The sequence below is a fragment of the Aptenodytes patagonicus genome, chromosome 1, assembly GCF_965638725.1.
Source record: "Aptenodytes patagonicus chromosome 1, bAptPat1.pri.cur, whole genome shotgun sequence".
NCBI classification, from domain to species: Eukaryota; Metazoa; Chordata; class Aves; order Sphenisciformes; family Spheniscidae; genus Aptenodytes; species Aptenodytes patagonicus.
Genome location: NC_134949.1, coordinates 10,706,806 through 10,724,234, shown reverse-complemented (window position 1 = coordinate 10,724,234; position 17,429 = coordinate 10,706,806). Strand labels below are relative to the sequence as shown.

General features: G+C 35.4%; 1 protein-coding gene across 8 annotated transcripts in view; it reads right to left on the bottom strand.

The window, feature by feature from the left end:
- CACNA2D1 (calcium voltage-gated channel auxiliary subunit alpha2delta 1) overlaps positions 1–17,429 on the bottom strand; it is a 434,729-nt gene that overhangs the window by 199,697 nt on the left and 217,603 nt on the right. For all 8 annotated transcript variants that reach the window (XM_076360363.1, XM_076360445.1, XM_076360724.1 and 5 more), the window contains exon 5: positions 6,765–6,809. In XM_076360363.1, coding sequence (XP_076216478.1) covers positions 6,765–6,809 — 45 coding nt within the window. The remainder of the gene's footprint in view (positions 1–6,764; positions 6,810–17,429) is intronic.

The window sequence follows — 17,429 nt, the reverse complement described above, 5'->3', positions numbered from 1 at the left end:
GGAAAAAAATTAGTAGTTTCAGCTCAGGGAAAAAAGGATGCTTTAAAACCCACCTATAACTAAAACCAGATGGTAGGATATTGATTTTGTTATTTGTATGCTGGCATCCAGAGCCAGTCAAAGCTTAGAGATAGAACTCCTCTTACATATGCAGATACAAGGGAGATTTCTAAAGGTATGTATTATCAGAATAAGGTTTAAAAAAAAAAACCTTCCAAAACCAGAGGAAATTTGTATCTGCTGGTTGACATGTAACAGGTAAAGCAATCCCCACCCCAGCTTTCTCTATACTGTCAGGGCAGGTCTTTACATTTAGTCTCACTTTTCAGTCCAGCAACTGGCAGCTGTGTGGACTCGCAGAAACCTGGCATCACCCTTCCAGTCTCTAGAAAAGTCTCTTTATATCTGTTACCTTTGAGACTTGATCCCTGGAGTCCCCCACGTGCCCTGCCCCAGCTCCAGACCCTCCTCCCAACTGACCATATTCAGGTGCTATCTCCCCCTCAAGGGCTCTACCTGACCCAACACACAGCTCGTGGGACACTGGCTTACAGAGAAAACCCTTCTCTTCTGCTGCCCAGCTACAAAATACATGAAATACTATACTTGTTTGTTCAGTAAATCAAACCATTCTGCCATTTTTCAATGTATATTATAAGGAGAAAAGCCAGAAAATTCCTGAGTTCTGCTGGCAGGAGAAAAAAATTCAGCATTTCTTTGATCAAAACTAGAGTAGGTTCAGACTTGGTTTCAAGTAAACCTGGGCTAATTCATTATCAGACTTCTTTTTACTAAGTTAATTGTAGCTGTAAATCAAAGCCAATTTTGCAACACTTGATACCATAAATTAGTAGAAAAGAAAAGAATTGTGTAACGGTATAAGCAGAGACTCAATAAACTCCCAATGCCACTGTCAGTATGCCTTTAAATATCAGTGCCTGTTCTAGGGATGAAGCAGACCTACAAGGAGTGTGCCTCTTAGATAACTATTCTGTTCTCTGCTTACTTCTGCCCAATATTTACTTTGACCATACATTCATATTTAAAAAAAAAAAAAAGTTTAGGGGGTGGAAATTATTTTGTTTTCTAAAAAGCATAGGATGTGTACCTTCTGAAGCAAGTGGGAGGATGTGTCCTGTTTGATAATTTTCTCATCTCTCAGCTCTCCGTTTTAAAATGGGAGATGGATTCAGTGGATGGAAAGAGAACAGGTTATAGCTTACCCACATTTCCCAATGAAGATTAGGGTGTTTTAAAAACCACAAAAGAGCAGGCAAAAGATTATTACAATCAATTCCTATGTTCTCCATCTGATGCATTCCACCTTAAATGCCCAGAATTGTGGTAGGTTAAAAGCCACTAGGAATTTTTTTAAATGATGTTTACATTCACACCTAATCATCCTTTCTTAGTTTTACAACTGTTTTCAACTTGATGTAGAAATATATTTTTTTATCATTATTATTTAAAAAAAAATTGATAGCTGCATTTATGCTGCAGTTTTAAACTCCAAGAAAGCTAATGTTTCACATATTATTCCAAAATAACAAGGCATCACTGAATTAGGAATACTATCTAAACAATGTGGCAAAGACAACTTATCAGTTTTGAAAGATTTCTCCCTGCAAATTTTATAAAGTAATAAAAAACTGTTTTTCATATTTAAAACAGCCATAGGCATGCTCCAGATTGCTCCCCTCCAGTGGAACACACACATTGATCCTAGTCACAGAGTGAATTCACATTTTGTGCAGGTACTTACTCCCCAAAGGGACCCCATAATTCTAGAGCCTTCATGTTAATTCAGTAAAATAAAAAGTGCTACTATCCCTTAATACATGATCAATAACTGCACAAGAAGTACTGCTCTGTTAGTCATGACTGCAATCCAACACGGGACTGCATGAAGGAAATCTCTAATAAATCACCTGTGCTAACTAGGGATACAACCCCTGCCAGGAGATGCAACTGGCTGCTCCCAATGAAAGCCTAATGAGTAAGACCTACAGAGGAGCTGCAAACTCCAAGTGAGGTGTGGCTGGTTTCATGTTAAAGAAACATTTGTTTATTTATTTGTAATACTTAGTCCTTTCAGTTAAATCACTGAAAAATTTCAATCTTCTTTTCCTTAGGCTGTTGTAGCTTGTGCAGGAAGGAGTTTATAAAACCATGACAAGAAATTTCACTAAAAAAAGGTAGAAAAGGAGCAAGATGCAAAGAGGAGATGAGAGAAACATTAAGGAAGAAATCAAGGAAGAATGAAAATTAAGCAATCGAGCAATTCAGTGCATAGTGGAGAGGTGGATTACCTGAACACATGGAAACAGAAAAATCTGATTTAGAAAGAATCTATAAAGAAGATGTGGAATCATTAGAAATAAAATGGAGACCAGTACAAAAGAGGAAAGAACTGAACAGTGAAGCAAAGACGACTATAAATAGGGTGGGGCACAAAGGACAAGAAGAGAAAAAAGGCAAAGCAATATTAAAACTTATGGGAAAGGGCATCTTAATATGGTACCACTCAGTTGTCCAATAAAAGCACTGCAGCATTTGTCCAAATATGACAAAAGCAGTTGACATCGGCAAATTAAAGTGCATGACACAGACTGCAATATATCAAACTGAAAGGGTTCTAGGGAATAGGACAGTGAATGAAAACCTGAGAGACCTGTATTAAATTACAAGCTTGGCCATTATCTTTCTATGAGATATGAAAAATGGGAATATAATACCTCCTACCTTGTTGTGAGGATAAAACTCATTAATTATCATGAACAGCTTACACATTACATACAGTGCTGTGGGGGAAATAAGCAAGTAGAATCTAATTGCTGCTGTAGGATAAAGAGTACAAAAGGTATATTACTGACTGATGGACTAAGGGGTTGCAAATTGATTGTTTTATCTGAGAGAGTGAGAAATCCAAAGGCCAAAGAATGATTGGCCTTCACGTGTTTTGTTTTTTTTTTTTAAGTCCAAGCAAACACAGTCATTAGATTCAAAAAGGCACATCAAGACAGCAGATGAAAAATAAGGGAGAAGGATCTCCTGAATGTGGTACATAAACAAGAAGAAGGAAAGGAAACTATACTACAGCATATTAACATACACCAGAAAAAATACACAGAATTTAAGTTAGAGGATTGTTCTTCTGATAAAGCTATAATTTTAAAAGGATGAGTAGAGACAAATAAAAACTGGCAGGCAGGACCTGTGAAATTAATTTCTTCTAATTCTTCAACATCTAAAAGTTAAGATCTAAAAGGGTTCGTTATGGGAACCCGGTCAACAGAGAGAAACACATCTAGGAGTGATTCAGCTGACCTTAGACACCTATCTCAGACTAAACTGAACAGCTCTCTAGAGGTATCCACAGTGACTAGCTTAGATATCTAATTTTAATAAGTAAATTTCTGCTACTAGTTATTCCTACTTGTACTGAAAGAGAAATATAATATCATGACCTGTGATTAAATGCTCACAGCATGGAAGAGAAAAAAATATGAACTTGTTAAAGACAGCAAAGAATGGATGGCAAAAGCAGTTTTACTAGCCAGTGCTTCCACGATGAATCTATTCAAATCTCTCCATGTAAAAAAAAGATGCCACCTAAGTCCCCTCAAGCATTTTTTCAGGCAGGAACAGAGGAGAAGAGGCTGTGGTGTTTGCATACACAGTTGAGACCTGGATGCAGGTTTTCTCAAAAAAGTTCAGTATCAGATCACTGACCATCTTATCCTTATTGTTTCTTCCTTCAAATTAGATTACTGATCACAACGACAGCACAGGCACAAATACAGCTATTTGCACGCTCAATGTTTTTTATCAAGAAGTATTTAACTGATTCTTACCACCTTAATGAGATGCAAATCATCTGTAAGCATACCCGCAACTTTCTACTCCCAACAAAGTGCTACAATTAGAATACAAAATTTTCTTGGATTCCTAATATGCATTTAGCTAATCAGCCTCAACTTTACTGATGAAGGAAAAGAATTCCTACATTTTAAGTTTTTTAAGAAATATTTGCATAAAAAATTTAACAGTGAAAAACTCAAGACACATGGAAGAAACTTTTTTAGGAGGTGCATGTTAGTGGTTCCTGAAATATTGGGCCTTTTAAAGGAATCCAAATCTGCATGTATAAATTACATCTCTAAAATAATTGTTCTTTTTCTATAATATAAATAAGATTTATTTTGTTTATTAAGAATTAATACTGATATTGCAGCTGAAGGAGGATAACGTTTAGCATCATTATGAAATATTCACCTTTTCTAAATAGCAAGAATCATAGAACCATTTAGGTTGGAAAAGACCTCTAAGATCATCGAGTCCAACCCTGAACCTGACACTGCCAAATCCACCACTAAACCCTGTCCCTAAGCATCACATCTACACGACTTTTAAATGCCTCCAGGGATGGTGACTCCTCCACTTCCCTGGGCAGCCTGTTACAATGCTTGACAACCCCTTCAGTGAAGAAATTTTTCCTCATGTCCAATCTAAACCTCCCCTGGCGCAACTTGAGGCCATTTCCTCTCGTCCTATCGCTTGTTACCTGGGAGAAGAGACCGACACCCACCTCGCTACAACCTCCTTTCAGGGAGTTGTAGAGAGCGATGAGGTCTCCCCTCAGCCTCCTTTTCTCCAGGCTAAACAACCCCAGTTCCCTCAGCTGCTCCTCACAGGACTTGTGCTCCAGACCCCTCACCAGCTTCATTGCTCTTCTTTGGATGCGAAGAAGCAGAATTTGAGTATGTTTCTCTGGGATGAACAAATCCAGCTCTTAGCAGATACGCTGACCCAGTGAGGTATCAGTGGTGGAGATACCTGAGACTGGCCTCTTTTCATGGTGTAATTAGAACTCATGGGGAACTTTTTAATGGTATCTCCTTAAGTCAAAACATTTGTTCTTATCAGCTAGCCAAAAAACCTTAAATGATTGACAGAGAGCACATGCTCTCAAACAACCAGAGTTTGTAAATACTGTACTTTCTTGGTATCTTTTCCCTTCACATTGTTTTCTAAACTTGTAAGTCAATAAAGAGATTAAAAGCAAAACAAAACAAAAAACTCCTTTTTTTCCCTTCTCCCTCTTTAACCTTTTGATTTGAGGACTGTTATGAAGGAAAGAAAAATACTTATTTCAACAGATATAGCCCTACAAACATACTGGCAACTCAAACAGAACCACAGCCTCAATGCTGTATTTTTATATTTTACACAGTCCATATAGCACAGATCTGCAGAACGTTTCAGCCCACTAAGCTGAAATTCCTAGGACTTAAAATTTTTTATTGTGATTCAAAACATTTCAAAATAATAATTTAGGCTGGTGCTGAGTTTTGGTACTGCACTCTGTGTTGCTGATGCCACGTTGCAGTGTTACTTGTTTCTTGACAGATTGCCCCTGACTCACAAGGAACTATTTTTAACTCAACAATATGGGTTATTACAAACTTCATTCCGAGAGTTCAGAAAGACATAAAAAGAAATAAAACTGAAACAGAAATACAAATAGGACACCTGGTGGAATATTTTTTTTTTTTTTCTGGGGGAAAAAAAATTCCTGAGGAAAGTCAAAGAAAATGAGAGTAAATTCTGGAGCAGCATTTCCTTTTCTGCCTTGCCTAACCAATTTGGATTTATGTTGTTGAAGTAGTCACCTCAAGACCTTTCTCAATAGTATTTAATCATAACAGATACAGCAGGGTCTTTTACTTCACACCATAATCTACCATCACTATATGGTACACTTAGATGCAAAATCCAATGTTTAAGCTTTGTAATTCTGTTTCCAGAAGTGATTAGCACGTGCAATCCCAGTGAGTTTAATCAGAAAAGACCAATATCTTTCGAATTTAGGTTACTTTAATGAATTTTACTTAAAGCATGAAAATTTTAAAACTCGGGACAGTAGACTTTGTTGTATCTGAATTCCAGTACTCGTAACTCTATATAAGCATATCAAACAGTTCTGCTTGACATGATCTATGTGCCTTCTTTAATTGCCTTACAGCAGAAGCATCAATTACAATAGTGATGCCATCAATCTCTAAAGAATACTTGATTAAAAAGTGTAAATGAAGCATGCTGGCAATTCTGATTATACATTTACAACATTTTTTCTATGGTTTTATAAATTAAATCTATAATGAAGACAAGCAGTTGTATTATCTCAAGTGAAGGTGAGGATAACTTGTCTTCTCCCCAGAAGACATTAAGGTTTTTAATAGTTAAAGCCAGATAGGAAACTTCAAACCACTTAAAGTAAGAGTTTTAGTAGAGCCAGGAATTGAAATATGATACATTTTGTCTAAATCTTGGGACTGGATTTTCAATTTCCCCAAAGCTTATTACAGTCATATGAGTGATCACAAAGTGCATGAAAATAGTTATTCAGTAACATTTTACATCTGCTTTCCCCCCACGTAAAAAATTTCTTACAAAGAATGCAGAACAAGATAATATAAGCTTGGAAAATAAGGCCAGAAAATGGTTCCTTCAGAGTAAAGTAAATTATTTACATTTATCATTTTGATTCTCCAGTCCTATAATTATGATTTTATTATATTTCAAAAAGTGAATGATACTGTTGTCAGGATCTTTTTTCTCCCAGCACATTCCCTGCCTGATCAGTAACTCAGACTGTATGAGGGAAGACAGACTTCAATCTGTCTCAGAGTTTCATTAATATTTTCAATCCCTTAATTTTTTGAGATTACAGGCAATGAAACAAAAAGAAACATATTACTTACATCATTCTGATCATCTTTTGCATTGTAATAGATTATATCATTATTCTGTAAGAGAAAGAAAAGTAATTCTGTTAGTTTGAAAGTAGGGAATAAAGTTTACTAGCAACAATTTGTACTAAAATACATTTTAAAATAAACCTGCATTTCTTTATGTATTGTCTTTGAAATATGACAGAATCAGACCTTTGCTTGCTCTCTGTTGCATGTAATATTTCCCATGCTAGTGTTTAACTTCATTCATTTAATGCTTCTTCCCTGGTAAGCTACATAAGTTACCCAGAAAGCCAGCTAGAAAAGTACAGACAACGTTGGACAAAATCCAGAGCTCATAAAAGACTTCTGTAAGCTGTTTCTTTTTCAGACATATGACTCTCTCACTATGCAATTAGGTGATTTATGCACCATGACATCTAACAGGCAATAGATACGACGACGCATGGGCATTGCTAAGTGGGTTAAGTATTTGTTGCACACACGTTTATTGTTTTATTCACCTCCCACAGTGAAAATAAAATCTGGGAAAATACATCACAGGAGAGTCTGGCTGTTGTAGCGTAGAGTGGATCCTGGCAGCTCTGTGGAAACGCTGTACCATGTAATTCAAGCAAAGCAATGAAGGAGAAGATTACTAGTTTACATTACAAAATCAGTCAGAAGCTTCAGTCAGTGTAACGTCTACAGCATTTTGAAAATTGTGGTATTTCCCATGGAATACATTTTTGTTTTATCTTGAAATATTTCTGAACCATTTAAAAGCCTTAAAGATTTAGATTCACTGTAGTAGCTTTCTATTAAATAGAATTGCTGCCACGTGCCCTATACTTTTTTGAATGAAAGTAAGCAATTGTTATGTGCATTTCTGTATGAAATAGACACATATATGTACATAGCAGTTTTTTAAGTCCCATTACAGATTTTGAATAAATAAAGAAAAGGAGAAGAAGTTACGTATCTTCATGTCCAGCAGCTTGTTTAAATTATATGATTGCTGTTAACCTCCAAAAATAACCTTAATTTATATTTTCAGTTCTGTTTGTGGTAATACCTTTGGTTTTATGTACCTAAATAAAAAGTTGACCACAAAAAAAAGCTTTTTCTTTTATAAATACCAAAAAGAAAGAATTATTTCAGTAATAATTTTTCAAGTGGGTAAGCCAACGACAATTATTACTTGCACTAAAAAAGTACCATGACATGTGCTACAAGGTAATGCAGTTCATCTTTATAAACCATCATTTGCCTCACTTCATAAATAATGACATTGTTCATCCTCCTTTGTAACCTTTTTGAGATCCAAACATGAAATATATTATAGATGAGCTAAATGCCATTTTGAGGTAAATGCTATTAACATGAACTCATCCTCTTTCCCTTTCCCTCAAAATGTACTTTTCCACTTTTCCATCAAGACTCTGTTCTATCCACAGGTCAGTTGGTTTTGTATCAGTATCTGGGTAACTAAGCCAGACCTCAGTGTGTTACAGACACAGGAGGAAATTCGTTTCGTCATTAAGGACCAAAGCTAATTGCTTATTTACTTGATTGTTGTAAAGAAAAGACCATGTAATGCTTGTGGAAGCCTTCAAGTAAGTTGGAAGAGGCAAAAGACTCAATTTTCTTTGGAATGTCTTTACTTTGTACATGCTTGTGTACAAAATAACTGTTCTGTAAATAATTTGATCTGTTCAAAAAGCCATGTGATTCTTTAGCAGGCAACATTTAAACTGCAGAGGATCCAACTATGAGTGGTACTAGCTGGAAATGTTAGCACAAGTGTTTTCATCACAAGATAATCTGTTTAATTAAAAAAAAAAAAAAGTTGTTTCACTTCAGAAGACAGGGGAAAAGAATACTTCTTTCACCATACGTTATGTTATGTTATGTTATGTTATGTTATGTTATGTTATGTTATGTTATGTTATGTTATGTTATGTTATGTTATGTTATAGCAGTTCCCCTGCAATTTCTTCCCTGGAAGCTTTTGTTTGGGAAAAAGGAGACCAGGAAAAACAATACAGACATATTTATCTGGATATTATGTATATATGCTTTTTGTTTAGTGGTTTCATTTTAAAGAGGAACATTTTCATAAAACACAATTCTATTAGGCTTTCTCTTGTATTGACTTTCATCTAGGTATCAGTTTATTTCCCCAGCCCCTTCCCATCGTTCAAGTTTACCCTAACTCATTTAATGAATAGGATTTTTAACAGTCCTCTACGCATACAATTCTGTTTATCTACTTAAACAAAATGATTCTTTATCATCACAATTATATTTTCCCCTGTCTTATATTTTTACTTATTTGTTTAAGTTGATCGAAGCTGGCATAGCATTGCTATCTACTTCTACTGGACTAAACAGTATTTTTTAAATCACCTATTAAACAATTATGTTTCAGAACCATGATACATTTACAAGTTAATTAAAATAACCACCCACCACCCCCCCAAACGAATTAGATATTTTGTTAGGCTATTCATATCTTGTAGTTCATTACCCTGCCTGGAGATATTACCTATATAATGCATAAACTAACACTGACATTGGTCATATCTCACTACTCTTAATATAGAAAATATGAGATACCCAGTGCTACAACACACTGAATGCTGTACAGTTCACAAACTAGATTCATGGATCAGTTAGATCTTTAGAGGACAATTTTTCATAATCTAACCACTTCTAGCTGACAAGAACAAATTGCTTTATTGTTGGTTCTCAAGCAAGTAGTTCAGTTATTTATTAACTTCGTGATACACAGAATTTGAATCCTCCCACTGTTATACACTTCTGCCACCAGGTAATACCGCACACTTATTGAGCAAGCCTAAGACACAATGTAAATATCCTAGATACTTATTTTTGTTCTTTATCCAGTAATGCTATGAGAGAGAGGGGTAAATACTCACTGTTACTTCTGTTCATGAATGAAGGGATTTAGTAAGACAGTCCTGAAGCTGAATTTATGGAAGAATGACTTTAGGAGACCATATACATAAATTAGAAACTTTAGCATAGTATCAGTACACAAGTTTACAAAATTTATGCAGTTGGGAAGGTGAAGGGTAGTTTTCACCGTCATTAATTCTCCTTTCAAAGCAAACAGTTTCAGTATCTGACAAGGATATGCAAGGCTTGTTTAAAATAGGTGATTGTTGTTAACCTCCCAAAATAGCCTTAATTTATATTAATTACATTAAGGACCAGGTCATGAATGTTTTATTTGTGACTTTTACTATTTTCTTCTATTCTATCCTAATAATCTTTTTTCTTCCACGCTTTCATTGATATTATTATTTGCTGAAATTAGATTCTTCCATTGTCTTTATATTGCTTTTCATTTCAATACTACTTTATTTCCCAGCTTTGGGTATAAAACAATTTCAATGGGAAACACTACATATTGGGTAGTATTAATGACTTCCTAAATTTCACCACACTGAATCCAAAGTTTCTGGTCTCTATGATATCTGTAGCTACAGATTTGAAGAAACACACAGATTCATCAAATAGAAGAAAAGCATGGGAAAATATAATCTTTCAGAACATCTGCAGATGAAATTTGGATTCACACCAACACTAACTTACACTCGCATTTTGATTCTCTACGGAGCAAGTTTACAGACACAGTCTATTGATTCGAGCAGTTAAATGCCTAATTTCAACTCAGGATTATGTGAATGGAGCTGAAGTTGGTTTGTCATCACAGGAAATAACACTTTTTTCTATCAAATTCTTTCAAGAACAACGCAAAGGGATTACATTGCAACAAGATACATCTGACTCTACAGATAATTACGTATAGTAAATCGTGATGATATATCTATGTCATTTTTTTGGTAAAAGCTATACATCCTCCTTTACTCTACCAAGTGCCAAAGATGAAAGCTCCTTGTCATCACTGCCACATAATGGCTTCTGTAGGAAAACCTGCTCTGTAAATCCTATGCTAGAATTCCAAGAATTGTCCATGAAATATGGACCCCATCAACTGGTGAAACCTCTTTTTCGGTGGAAGCATTTTATGTGTGACTTTTGAAGTATCTGCTTTTCCACAAGAGATGTTTGCATTTCATTCAGGAAAGAAAAAAAAAAATACTGGAAATCTTAAGATTTTCAACAACCGTCCAATACTATCTATTCAGAAATACATAGCTGCTTTCACTGAAGCTGTGATTAAGATAACTTATGCACTCAGGTCTGTATGTGAGGCTTCCTAGAGACTCTACGTAATCTAGATCCTGTGAAGTAGCCCAAAATGCTGTTAGGCATGCAGGGGAGACTGAAGGCCTGAAATGGATTCTAGAACTTTGTGAGACGCTATAATGAACTACCTGAAAATAAATAATTAAAAAAAAAATAGGGGGAGAAACCAGTTTTCTGCAGCTTTTCATATCATAAGAAATTAATGTAATGTGTTAATTTAGATAGACATCACAATTACTTTTTTTTTCCTAAAAGCAGCAGTTCCAAAACAATTGTAGATAAAATGTGAAAGCAAAAAATAACACTCTTTTCCATGACTTTATTTGCTACAGAGATGCTAGAAGATAATGAACTCCCTCACAAAAGAAAACAGAAGAGTTTTTGTTAAGGTCTCCATACTTCAAACATTTTCTTCAATGAACCACTGGAGGCAAGCCTAAAATTAGTGTAGTACATTATATTGCAAATATATATTACTGCATAATTATTAGTACATGATTTAAAATCTGAAATTAAGGCCAAATATGATTATTTGAATTTTGTTTTAAAACAGCATACTTCCCATGACTTCCAAGTATTTTATACAAAATGTGTTAAAGAGGCAACGTATAAAAGCTCCTTCATATTGCAGTTAACCTGCTAGTCGTGATACCTACGAGGATTCTTTTGTTCTGAAGGTAATGAGGTAGAGTAAGAAATCAAAAACCGAGAAAAAACAAACCGTATTACAAATATATGTCTGATTTTGACTGTTCAGTTTAAAAATCAGTGCTTAGAATTACAGATACAAATTTGGAGAACATTTTAAAATCATATTAAACCCACACACTTTGAAAAGGCATAGAACACTAGTAAAAGAACTGGGAGTCCTGTTGGTCAGCATGCAGCAATAAAAATATTAATAATACTGGTTTATTTCATCTTTCATAGACATACTGGATTAAATTAGTGTAAATGCCTATAAATGCTAAAAAATTATATTTCATGAAGCGTTGGTAAAATCCATCTGTTTTAATTTTAAAAAACATTTTCTTGTATCTCCTTGGATAAAGATGTGCATTAAAAAAAGTTCACTCTAATATCTTTAGGGTAATTAAGATTTAAACCCAACCTAATAAATCCTATGACAAATAAGCCAAGTAGTTTTAGTTTAATCCCTTATATAGTCTGACATGCAGTTTAAGGCATAATTAGACTCTTCAGAAAAGAAAGCTAAATACGTCCTATCACAAATAAAAAATGACATCTATTTCTAAAGAGAATAACTTTAGGGAATAAAAGCCTGCAAATAGGGGAAAAAATGAAAGAATGCCAACTACTACAACTTCTTTTATTATAGCTTTGTAATTTTACATAAGTGAAATGGCACAGGTAAAATAAGGGGATTAGCAGCTAACAACTTTTTTTTTACCCTTCAGTATCCATGAGTAGAAATACCGATTTAGGGCCTGTCTTTAAAGTGAACACAAAGTCAGGCAATAGAGTAAATTAGTTGCAATTACTGTGTCTGAACATGGGCTGTAAGAAATAGGTTAGAAAGTGCATTTAAAACAGGATCTTGAAACAGGGCTTGGAAACAAGATATTTTAAAAATCAAACTATTTTTAATAAAAAAAAAGACAAATATCAAACAGTTCAATAACATCGCAGTCTAGAAATATTTCCCCATATTACCCATAATACAGCAAGTTCATCACTTGGGTTAGACATTTTTTCCCCAAACATAATTTGATTAAAGAACTACTTTCTCAGAATATTAAATTTCATACACTAATTAAAAACTTCCAGGTCTGCACTATAATTTATGAAAAGCCTTTTTCATCAGATTTGTGTAAAGGGTTTTTCTCAAGATTCTACTGAGACTAATAATTGGAATGAAAAGACGAAGGTGAAGATTACAGGAAATAACATAAAGGAGGACTAAAGGTGCTGCATATTCTTTGTCATAGAATACATGTTCTTTTAAAAGGTGAGAAAGATGAATTTATTTAGCATTCATTTACAGGTTAGTCCTTCACTGAAATTATCAATCTGGAAACCTTCAAATTGATAGACAGTTTTCATGAGATGGTCACTTGTCCATTCACAGATGCATCAGAGTGATAAATAAAATGAGTAATTTAATAATCACCTGCATGCTAGAGAGGGGGACTAAAACATACAACCCTCATATAAACAGATAATTTGTCAGATAAAAGTAATGTACAGCTACAGATTCCAGATAAAAATACACTATATGAAAAATGCACTTTCAAGCCCTTGACATCCGTTCTGAGGGATTTTGATCTGAGGCTAGATCCAAAGATTGCAGTGCTGATGGCAGACAGAATTTAGGCATCTGAGTTAAAAACTGAGATAATGAAAAAGTTCATTGAAATCTAAACTTGGAAGAATCTAAAACTCTGGAAGTACTTGAGTTTCCAACATTAGTATTCCCTAGGTACCTTAATATTCTGTTTCTCTAAGGACCTTTGAAGAACCTCAGGCTTCACATCTCTGAGAAGTCTGGACCCTACTTCGCACCTTCACAGAGTCAGGACCCATAAACTGAAGCCTCTCACCCCTGTAACTTGAGGTACTTCCTATCACTGAATACATCATACTTTTCAATATGTAATAATCAATATAATCAATGACAGCCAAATATATTAGATCAATTAAGTCACAATTAGCAAATGGAATGGACACTTGCTCTGCTCTCACCTCCTCTTGCCCCCTCCTTCCTTTCTGATGACCATGTGAATAGTATAGTTATAGGGCTTTCCTGTTTAGAAAAAATATTATGATTATTCTGAACTCTGGATTCTGCATTAGAGCATACCATACAGAAAAAACATTTGCTTCCTCACTTTGACTGATGATATATTTTGTGAAATACATTTAATGCAAATGGTCCAGCTAAAACTCAGAAACTTATACAGTGAAAATAAAACTGAAAAAATCAAACCTGAACTTTCTGTGAAGAAATACATTAAGATAGCATGTATTTTAAAAATGCAAAACCATTGAAATGCATATCCTATATACACTGGACTCTGGTTGAGTTTATTTTACCAAATCATGGTATTTTTGATGGCTTAAGGCAGGCACAATATGAAAATACTTGTAACAGTAAATATGTGTTACAAATGGGAGATCATATATTATGCTATTACAGCTTCTGAATACTTACAGCCCACAGGAACATCATGACCTTGCCTTGATCAAGAGCCAAGTACAGTGAGCCATGGCCAAGGGCACAAGGCTGACTGTGGCGAGCTATGGCACACAAAAAAGTAGTGAGTGTAATAAGCCTTGGTACAGACTGAGCATCAGTGAATGACAAGAGAACACCTGGGATGCTGGCAAAACATGATAATGTCATGGACTGATTTGACTGACATCCTGTGACACCTGTCTATAAAACCCCCAGTAACAGAGACTGTAGGGAAACGTTGCCACGTGGATGTTTGACATGCCAGGAAAGCCAAGCATCAAAGTGGAAGCAGCCCGCATCAGTGCCAAGCCACTGCCCAGAGCCCAGAACAAGCGTCCCACATACCCCAGGCTGCGCTCTGCCGACTCACCGGCACCGTGACCGAGGCAGGTCTCAGCTAACTTTGTGCACGGGGAGTGTGTGCAAAGATTGCACTGCCACAGCCCATCCATTGCTTGGTCCACTTAATGACATGACCTTCACAGTGGCACGTTGTCTTGTGTTCCTTTCCTCACCGCGACAATATCCAATTACATGCTGATTTTAACCACGCTTGATTTAATTTGTCTTGTGCAAATTATAATTAGTAAAGCTGAGTAAGAAGTTTTTTATATCACATTCAAAGCTCAGGAGAAAACCCTGCTATTTTTTACAGGGTTACAATAAGTAGGTTTTTTTTAATTTTACCCCCCCCCCCCCGCCCCCGCAGTGTCCATATTATGCTACATTATACATTTACTTAGAAAAAAGAGTAGTGAAGAGTATTAAGGTTGCATGCACAGCCTCAAAAAGAAGCATAAAATATACCAGAGAGAGTACTCCTGTCTTCAAATCTCTAGAACTGATCATAGAAACCGTAAAGAATAGGAAAAACTTTTCCATGTCAAACAAAACTCCTCAATTTTCAGATAATTTTCACCATAAGAATTGTTATAAGAAACTGCCATTGGACTTCTTAGGCTGTCAGGATGATACTTCCTGAAAAAATTAAGAATGCATTTTAAGTACTAACTGCAATTTGACTGTAGAATTAAAAGACAAAAGTGGTTGAATGTGTCAGGTTAAATATAATACAGCCCACAAAGTGATGAGAAATACATCAGACAAACACCTGAATCGGAATCTACAGAGCTGTCTGTTCTGAAATAATACAACATACTCTGTGAATAATTTCTGCATCAAGACATCCTATAGCTCAATGGCCTGCAATCAGAAGGCAATCTCTGTTGGACATGCAGATAATTGGTAATATAACAATGGAATTTTGTTAATTTGCCTACTGGTAAGGATAGTCTTTTTCTTTATGAATCGTTTCTAAATTTGGGGATTTTTTTATTTTATTTTATTTTTTTAGTGCAACTGGTGGACTAAACAAATCAAATGTGGCAACCAATTAAGTATTTTTTTTATTGCAAAATATCAAAGGCCAAATACTTCATGCAGGAATGAAGAATTAGTGACTGAAGATTTAATGATGCAAAACCACATTGATATTACTCTCTGGTATAGTTGATTATATCACAGAACGACTGCCATTTTAGTTAGTCAAACTGAAAATTTCTTTTCAAGGATAATATTTTGACCTACAGTGAAACCACAAGCATCACTATGCAAGAGCATATGCAAACATTAACCATGTGCTACACTACAGCTACAATTCAGCACATCATAGTGACTGTATATGGGAACAGATGCCAAAAGCACATCATTTCACACTTTTAGCCTTTCAGAATGCTGCTGCAAGACTCCTGCAATGGAAGATTTCTTTCTTGTTATATTCATCAATCACCTTCATATTGGTACAACATTTGGTGAATGGGAACTTGTATGTACCTACAAAATGGAAAGATCAACTCTCGAACTGGCAGTGCCTTCAAGCCTACCAAGACTAATTCAAATGGAAGACTGTTCTCAAGAACAGAATTGTTACAGAGTATATTTCTCTTTCTAATAAATACTGGACATGTTAATATAAGGTTCTCTGTACCTAAGACTATCAAGCTATCTGTCCCCAGTTGGCTATGCAACCTTTTACCTTCTGTTACTGCTCACCTTCATGTTGAACTGAAACCCTGACACAACAGATATCGACAGTAACCGGCTACAGAAAAGGACAGTACTCTAATAAAACCCAAACATCTTAGACAATAATTTAAACATTTCCATAAAGAATTGTTTTGTTCACTTTTTCAGAGAAGAGGTAAGTTTAGTAAGGTAAGCACCACAAGTCTACAATAAATTGGGAAGAAGGAACAGGGCATCCATTGGCAGCAGGACTTAAGCTTCAAAGCTATTAGCTTTTATACTTATGTATTTATTTTCAGCAAAGCAAAGTGAGGAATGTTGCCTGTATTGAGCAGATGGAGAAATCTGTCATTTCTGAAAATTGAATTTCCCCCGTAGACTTTAATGGGAGAGAAGAAACAGAGAAACAGGCTTCGTATTTGGAAAGACTGCTGTTTTTTCTGGCAGTCTGCAGTCTATTTGTGTGGTTTGGTTTTCTCTCAAGTAAAAAGCACCAATTAATTTTAGAAACACTATGCATTATTTGCTTACTTCCATCCTATGTGTACCCAGTAGCTAAACTACCAGCCAGGAGCTCCATGTATAAGGTAAGGCTATGGAGAAAAACTCTTGGGATAGGCAGTTATTTCCACCTTTGAAAGGGAATATTCAGTAAAACAGCTCTGTATGACAAAAATAAGGCTATAGGCATTAACAAAGCTTCAGCTCCAAATCTCTTTACGCTGAGGATTCAAAGAACCAGTGGCAGGATCCCTGATGCAAACTATATCAGTAGTAACCAGTGGGGCAGGATAAGAAGCTCTTGCTCTAATATCATCCCCATTATTTTAAGAGTTGATTACTTGACTGTCTAGTCCTGCAGCCACTTGAAAACAGTGTTGAAATGGCTTTAATCTCCTTTACCAAACTTTTAAAGTTGCTGTTTTGCAATTTTAAACATTGTGGATGGTCTTTTTTGGAAGAAGACTATGACATAGAGGCAGCGTAGCAAATACGATCAACTTTGCACACAACTTACTTCAGTCCACACTATGTTCCAAATACTTTTTCAAACCCTTTTTATTTCAGTCTGAGCTGAAACTCATTGAAGTCAACCAAACGGACTCTGGAATAAGCCCAGTATGGACATATGTTTCATGTTATGAATAGAAAGTCACAAATAATATTACTATAGTCCCAATGGATACAAACACCAAAAATCAATATCCACTCCCATTCAAGCAGAAGAAAGATTT